Source organism: Pteropus medius, unplaced genomic scaffold, assembly GCF_902729225.1.
Source record: "Pteropus medius unplaced genomic scaffold, Ma_sr-lr_union100, whole genome shotgun sequence".
Classification (NCBI taxonomy): domain Eukaryota; kingdom Metazoa; phylum Chordata; class Mammalia; order Chiroptera; family Pteropodidae; genus Pteropus; species Pteropus medius.
This window is the reverse complement of record NW_024349797.1, coordinates 17781655-17790084: the sequence shown is the minus strand read 5'-3', so window position 1 is coordinate 17790084 and position 8430 is coordinate 17781655. Positions and strand designations below refer to the sequence as shown.

The 8430-nt window shown below is 51.7% G+C and overlaps 1 protein-coding gene across 5 annotated transcripts in view; it reads left to right on the top strand.

Moving 5' to 3' along the window:
* The window catches only part of SYNE3 (spectrin repeat containing nuclear envelope family member 3), a 93658-nt gene that overhangs the window by 54874 nt on the left and 30354 nt on the right, over nt 1–8430 (top strand). For all 5 annotated transcript variants that reach the window (XM_039884147.1, XM_039884146.1, XM_039884148.1 and 2 more), the window contains exon 5: nt 6871–7032. In XM_039884147.1, coding sequence (XP_039740081.1) covers nt 6871–7032 — 162 coding nt within the window. The remainder of the gene's footprint in view (nt 1–6870; nt 7033–8430) is intronic.

Genomic DNA, 8430 nt, shown 5'->3' with positions numbered 1-8430 from the left:
ATCGACCCATTATCTACCATCCATCACCCCCACTGCTTAATACACATGTGGAGCTTAGTACAGCGCGTTGACTGCCTGATGGGCTAAGGTTCTCTTTCGGCTGGCTCCCCTCCTCCCTCTCGCCCTCCTTCCTCCCTTAGCCTCTCTTCCTCTGCACTTTCTTTTCTTCCCCCAATTCCTGTGCCCATCCTTTGTCCCATTCCCTCATCTCATTCTTTTAAACAGTCCATTGAGCTATTAAGTTCAATTACTTATTTTCAGAAATCGTTTGGTTCTGTATCATGTCCACTGTTCCTGTGTGTGTGTGTGGTGTGTAAAAAGTGCTGGCAGGTGGGGTTTCTTCCCATTTCTCACACCTTCCATGTACAAATTATATCTATAATAATTCTAACTATACATATTTTACAATCTTCATCGATCAAATAGCTGGAGTTCTGGGACCTGCTGCTGACATTGTTTGGGTCCCTTGACCTGGTGGGTCCTTTCCTTGGGGGCTTTGTAATTTCAAGCTGTGGGCTCATCCTCATCAGGGCTTTATCTGCAGAACCCTGAGGCTGGGCCTGGCCTCAGAGTAGCTCGTGTTTGCTTCAGCCAGGCTCCCCTGGGAATTTACCTTCCCGATTCCTGTTTTTATATCAATGTATTGGCTTAGGGGTTCCTAAACCACGTGGGTGCTCTAAACTTCAATTCCAAGCCTAAATTATGCAAGAGGCCCCTGGATCCATACTCTGAAAGGTGACTGTTCTTTTCATTTGTGTTTTAGCCAGAGCCCAGAGTGAAATACAAGCCTCCTGCTTGTATCGTACTGATGGGGAGATTCTTTTTCTAGTTCACCCTTTGGCAGAGGCGGTAGGCCCTTTGGGGGTTCTGCCTTTTTGCAGTGGTCTCTGTCCTCTCTGGGCCCACTGTCTCCCACCCACCTCCAGCCTGAGCAGTAAACTCAAGAAGACCTCCCGTGGGCACATGAGTTTAGCCATCAGTTTCCACCACGTCTTTGCTTCTGGTCCATGGGAGGCCTCTCTTCCGGGTGGGTGTGTGGGTCTGCATTTAAACAATGCCTGTCATGCTTTACCCAGCGATTCTGGCTGTGTGTAGTGGGGAGGTATTCAGGTTATCTTGTCTTTCGCATGCCGGAACCGGAAGTTAGAAGTTAAGGGAAAGAGTTCTGTAACAAGCAGAGATCTGGGATCCCACTAGCAGGAACAGGACTCTGGCCCCTGAATGCTTGGGAAGCGACCTGAGTTCAAGCCAGGCTCTCTGCTTCCCAGCTGTGTGGCTGCCAGGCAGCTCGCCCTGCCTGTGACCAGCGTGTGAGGACTGAGTTCACATGAAGCTCTTGGAAAACTGACAGGCATTTTCCCAACGCAAAGGACACGTCTACTCTCAACAGCAGTGACAATAAGTAACAACAATGGTGTCTGACACACAGCAGGTGCTCGGAACTGTTTGTTGAATGGATGAGAACCCATCCCTGTAGCTTGAAGGCACATGGGGGAGGTAGAGTGACAGGAGGTTCTGGGGAAGCTGCACAGGAGCCAGAAAGGACAGGAGTTTGGCTCTTGAAGATGTGGTCAGACCAGGCTTAACAGGGTTCTCTTCCCAGGCCTGCCCCTCTGGCCCAGGCAGGGAAGGTGCCCGTCCCCACGGCCCCCTTGCTGTGAATTTACGGGACACGGGCATCAATCAGCAGAGAGGAAGTGGGAAGTGGTTGGGTCTGTGCGTGTGTGCACATGTGCACGTGTGCATGTGTGTGCGTGAGTGCACGTGTGTGTGAGTGCGTGTGTGGGAGTGGGGGCATGCCAGGTGTACTGGGTAAGCTCCAGTTCTGGCCCAGACACAGAAATGATCACCTCGAAGATTCTTATGGTCCCCCACGGGACTCTCCCTTCACTGGATCCAGAAACATCAAAGAAATCACAACTTCTATGGGTGACTGCTATCTTTTCTGTCTCTTCACGTCTGTGACCTTGATCCTTCCAGCTTTCTTAGGTGGTAGATAGAGAAGGTGTTACTGGGCCCGCTTTTTAGACTTAAAAAAAAAATATCTAAGCGTCGGACATAACTGGCCCAGTAGAAAGAGCCAGAAGCTCTAGGCGACTCCTAACGTGGGTTCCACCTTCTGTTGTGCCTCTAGTCCTAGGGGGTCACTGCACCTGTGCCCATCGGGGGAGACCGGGGCCTCCGGTGCTTCTGTGGGGCAGGGTGAGAGGTGGACGCAGCAGAGAGTGGGATCTGGGAGCCCCCAGAGGCAGGAACGAGGGTTTTCAGGAGGCGGAGCCTGGCTGGCAGGGTCCTGGGGGTTGGAGGGTGGGAGCCCAGGCTGAATGAGGACGGTGGAGAGGGTGCTGCTGCACCCTGGCGGGAGCCCGTGGAGTCACCAGATGAGCTGGTTAATTCTGACCCCAATGTGGCAATGGGGCGCTGGTGTTTGCAGGGTGACTGGACCCCATGCAGAGAGCAAATTCGGTTTGGCTTTTCCAGCTGTGGGCTGAAGCTCAGACAGGTGGTTTTTTCTTTCTGCCTCTGGGGGTTTGGGAGCTCAGCTCTTACTCACTGGCAGCCCCTTAGCTCTTGGATGGGGGTGGTGTGGTGACGTAGAGCCGTCTCTTGTCTCCCCCAGAGCCGGCTACAGAAGTCTGAGAGACGCAGGTGGGGAGGGGTCAGGGCCTCCGAAGTTAGATGCGTACTGGTCCGTGAGTGGGCATTAAGCCAGGAGAGGAGCCAGAGCTTCTTCCTTCGGATTCCAGAGGGGGCTGTGACCCTCAGGGGACTGAGAGGGACAACCTTTTCTCGGCAGGAGAGTTAAGTCCCTACCCCAAGGTCCTCATCGGTAAAATGGGATCCACCTCCTGGGCACAGCCCAGCCTCCTCGCCTGGACGGAAGAAGCCGCTCCGGCTCCGTCCTTAGCAGGTGGGAACGCTGTGTCTAGTAGATTCTTGGTGCCCCAGGTGCCTCCTGGTCACCTGCTCTGTACACATGAGGAGAGCCTCACCTGGCATAAAGGGCTCTCTCAAGGCAGATGAGAAAGACACCTCCAGGCAGGCAGCCAAAACCTGACTGAGTGACAGGACCAGGGCTGTGTAAGGGTCCCTGGAGGTATGGGCCTACTCTCAAAGTGGGGAAGGTCCTGCTCAGCTCAGGCTGCCAGCGCAGAACACCACAGACCAGGGCCTTGAACAACGGACGTTGATTTCCTGCAGTTCTGGAGGCTGGAGGTCCAAGATCAAGGTGCCGGCAGATTCGGTGTCTGGTGAGGGGCCTCTTCTTGACTTGTAGTCAGCTGCCTTCTCGCCGTGTCCTCACGGCAGAGACAGAGAGAGGGGGACAGCAAGCATTCTGGTGTCTCTTTTTATGAGGGCACTAATGCTATCATGGGGAGCCCAACCTCAGGACCTCATCTAATCCTGATCACCTCCCAAAGGCCACACCTCCAAATGCCATCGCATTGGGGATTAAGGCTTCAACATATGAATTTGGGGAGGATCCAACTCAGTCTGTAGGAGATACCATATGCATGAATACCTCATTTTTCACCAATAAGAGCCCATTTCAACATTTCTCATGCTAGTTAACAGGCCATTTTCACCTCTGAAAGTCCATATTTGACTTCCAATATGTTGATTAGCAAAGCCTCTGGTGAGGATGGGGACAGGATCAGAGAAGCACCGTGGGGGCCATCTCTGGACTGTGGCCTTTGTGACCACCCCTTAGAGGGAGATTCTTAGCTGGGACAGTTGGCCCAGCAGGACGGACAGGGGGAGGGCGGGGTGAGCCATAGCACACTGTCAGCCCAAAGCCTTTGAAAATCACGAAGAGACAGAGCAGGCTGCTGGCCTGTAGGGTCTTGCTTGTTTATTTTGTCTGAGTGTTTTTAATCCACTCTTTCCATTATCTGGAGGGCCTGGCAAATAGCATCGTCCTCTATCTCCCCGCTTCCCACCCTTAAAGGAGGCGTGTCTGTCTGGCGTCTGGGCCATGAACCAAAGCCTCCCGCGCGGCCTTTTCACAGCCATCTATCCCCCGCCGCCTTGGTTAATTGGTTGGGTTTTGACATCCCTGACAACTGTGCTGGTCACGGACAGTTTAACTGTTTGGTCTAACGAGGGCAGGTTGAGCACCCTCCCATTCGTCACCGCTGTCACGCTCCACCGTGGCCGGCCCAGCAGCGGCTGGCTGAGTTGTGAGCTCTGTGATCACCATGCCTGGCACAGAGCTCATCTGGATGGCTGCCCTGCTCAGCCGCGGTCCTCTCTGGGCCTGCTCCCTATCACGAACGCTTTTATTTATTCTGGGTTTCCCCGGTGCCAGCACCTCATCACTCACACACAGAGCCGCCAGCCGGCACTCGCTTTGGCGAATTCGCTTCACTGCAACATTTATAACCATTGGCGTCAACGGGCCAGCATTTATCCCCTGCTCGTTATTCCTGACCCACTTTGTCTCATAAATGAGGCTTTCTTGTGGATAGTGAAAGCTCTGGAAGGATGCAGATAATCCTGCAGGAAGGGGGACCCGGCAAGGGCAGCCCAAGGAGCTGGGCACTGTCCCTTGGTCCATTTTTGTCATTCAAAGAGCACCATGCTTTCCCACCTGCTGCGAGCTGCTGGTGAAGCTCTGAGCCCCACTCCCATTCGTGAGAGCGTTCTCAGCTCTTCACTGAGGGGCTTGGTCCTGTGCCTTGGTTTCCCCATCTCTAAAATGAGGGTATTTTCTCCTACTTGCAATGGTTGATGCAAAGATTTAAATGAATTAATTAGTATTTGTAGATTTGGTGAGGAGCTTCTCAAAGAGAGAGACAGGCATATACAAACAGCAGGGAAATTTTTGAATCTGTGTGTCTGTCCACACTTCCCAGTTGAAAACTTTTGAATTAGCTTCATGGAGGCCCAGGACCCTCTTGGACGTGGCCTGGCTCCATGGCTGAGGTCGGCAAATGGTGGCCCATGGGCCAGATCCAGCCCACCTCTTGATTCCGCGTGCCCTGTGAGCTAAAAATGGATTTTGCATTTTGAAATGACTGGGATGGGGTATAAAAAGCCTAGTATTTCATGACATGTAAAAAGGATGTGAAATTTAAATTTCAGTGTCCATATTCCGTTTGATTGAAAGACAGCCTTTCTTTGCGTGTTTGCCCTTGGCTGATTGTCTGAGCTGCTATAACAGGAATAGCCCATGAGACGTCAAGTAGCCACAGCAGAAACCACATGGCTGCTAAAACCAAAAACGTCTGCTGTCTGCCAACCTCGGGTCTAGAGCGGTGATTTTGTTGTCTGACACTAGCCATTTAAATCTCGTCCCTAAGGCCTTGAGAGGATTAGGTGAGCTCCCAACAGTGACTTGGACATTTGCATCCTGGAATAGTTTCCTGATGTGGCGAAGATGAAATCAGATAATGCTTGGCAAGTTCCCGGCCCAAAGGCAATGCTCGTCAATGCAAGTCCCCTCTCTCCTTTCCTTTGTCTCTCCTGGAAAATGACCCTCCACCGTACTCAGAGTTTATTCTTCCTGCCGTTCTGACCTGAGCGAGACCTGGGTGACTAAAGCAAGCGGCAGCCTGTCTGAGGGGGGGACTCTCGGTTTCCCCCGCAGGAGCCACAACACGGTGCTGTCGATTCAGCCTGGGGTGGTGGGCATCGTTGCAGAGAAGGAGGGCGTTGGAGGTTGGCACTGCCAGGCAGGCACCCGTTCCTCCAACTTGATCAGTTGTGTGTGACAAGAGCACAGGGGAGAACAGGTGACAGTCAACAACGGCTCACAGTTATTAAGTGCTGACTAGCTGCCTGGCACTGTTCTTGGGTTACACGAGCTCTGACTCATTTAGTCCTCCTGCACCCCAACAAGCGGGACACTGTTATAAACCACGCCATGCAGATGGGGAGACTTGAGCACAGAAGGGTTCGCTACGTGCCCGAGGCAGTTGGACCTGAGCCTGGGCAGCGGGGAGCCGTGGAGGGGTTTTTAGAGATGGTGCTGTGAACAGGGGTGTTTTTTATAAAAAACAGTCCCTGGGCACACATTAGGCCATGGAGCAGGGACACTATTTCCCAAATGTCAGCCACCCACGGGACACTATCTTGTCCCTGTGTGGTTAGAACTTCAGTGGGATCGTCTGAAAATAGAGATGACTCCGACCCATGCAGATGATGGCACCGCACTCATGAGGAAATGGGACAGCTTGCCTCGGATTTGCATGCCCTGCAGACATCATTGTAATGGGCCAGAAACCTCGTGGCCCAGCCTCACCTCCTGGGCTTAAAACTCGGTGCTTTCCTAGCCAGGTGACCTCGGGCAGGTCGTTTCACTTCTCCGAGCCTTAGTTTCCTGTCTGTCAGACTAGGATAATAATGGTGCCACATGACGGGGTGGTCAGGGGAGTTCAAGGAGGTGATAACATCCGTGAGGTGCTTGAAGCAGTTCCGGCACCTTGGCGAGTGCTCCGTCGGCAGGGTTAGGTAGCAGTAGCTGCTATTCCCAGGCTCCTGACTGGAGCGCCATTCCCAGGACGTGGCAGGAAAGAAAGCCAGCTGTGTGGCTGACAGGCTCAGAGCTGACATGCTTTGGTCCGCAAAGCCAAGACCGTCTTGGCTTGCTGCTAATAAGTTAGAGCGAATAAGCACGTTTGGGATCTCTGTATTTCCAGCAAAACAGTGGAAGAGTGATTGCATCCCACATCACCACACTCACACACACACACACGCACACACGCACACACATGCACACATGCACGCACACACACGCGCGCTCACACACATGCACATGCGCACACACACATGCACACACGCGCGCGCACACACACACAGACAGGCCTCGAAGGCCAGGACAGCTGCGCTGGGGACCCTCGTGGCCAGCGACTCGCCTCCCTCCCACAGGATCGAGTGAACCTCCTGGAGCAGGTGACCTGGGAGCATGAGCATTTCCAGACGAACGTGGAAGAGTTCCAGCTGTGGCTGGAGGCGGTGTCGGAGAAGGTGAACACCTGCGTGGGGCGGAACTGCAAGCTGTCCCCCAGCCGCCGGCTCTCCGTGCTGCAGGTACCCACGGCTGTGTCTTCCCCGAGGGGCCACTGAGGCGGGGCTCGCACGTGGCAGGTTTGGAGTTAGAGCTTATTTAGTAGGGAGGTGCTGGGGGCCGCAGGAGATACCGACCACCATGCCCACAGACCCCACGGGAGGAGAAGCGTGGAATCTGGTGAAAAATGTTTGGGGCTTGACTACCTTTTGCGGATGGCTGAGCCAGCAGGGTGTTCGGAAACCCCAGGCCATAGCAGTGAGGTCTACACTCGTGGCTCTCAAATGGGGGACACTTGGCCATGTCTGGAGGAGACATTTTTGGTTGTCACACTGGGGTGGGGGATGCTCCTGGCATCGAGTGGGTGGGGACCAGAGATGCTGCTAAGCACCCTCTGAAGCACATGACAGCTCTCACAGCAGAGAGCTGGCCGGCCTCACATGTTGGCACAGCCCAGGCTGCGTAGGCATCAGGTATGCAGTGGGGAGGAGCTGGGTCCACTCTCACCTTCCTGACTTGGCTGTGACCTTGAACGAGCTTCTTCTGACTCCCTCTGTAAAGTGAGCAGATAGATTATCTGCAGTAATTCAAGGACCACTGTATATTTTTTGCTACAGCTTTATAGCACCCGTACCATTTAATATTTGTATTTAAATGGACTCACTTTCTAACAAAATGAACAATGACCAAACAATATCTTATGTGACTTATATAAGGATGTTTGCAGCAACCTTATTCATAATAGCCCCATACTAAAAACAACTCAGATTTTTATCAGCAGAACGTTGGATAAACAATCCAATAGAGGTCTATTTATTGGATAAATAAAATAGAATATATATATATATATATATATATATACACATACAATAAAATACTACGATAAAAAAGAATGAAGTACCGATAATATACGATAGCGTAGAAGAATCTAAAAAACATACTGAGCGAAAGAATTCTAGTTTCAAAAGATATCATATTCTATAATTTCGAATAAATCCTAGAATCTTCTGGGACATTAGAAATGCTCTGTATTTTCATAACAGTGTGAACTACTTGGGCATGACTATTTCTCAAAACTGTCTGTAACATTGAAGATTTGTATATTTTACTGCATATAAATTATACTTCAATTAAAAAGTAAAAAAATTATTTTTAAAATTTATTTGTTTAAATTAGTTTCAAGTATATAGTTCGTTGCTTAGACATCTATATAGTTAATAAAACAATCCCCCCATTTGCTCCCTCCCTCCCCTAACCCTCCACGTAGCCATCGTATTAATGCTCACTGCACTCCCTATGCCGTGCTCCCCATTCTCGTGACCACCCATCAGCTACTAATTTGTACTTCTTTAACCCTTCACCCCATTCTCCCAGCCGCGCAACCCCCCTCCCCTCTGTCCATCACCAAATTGTCCACTATA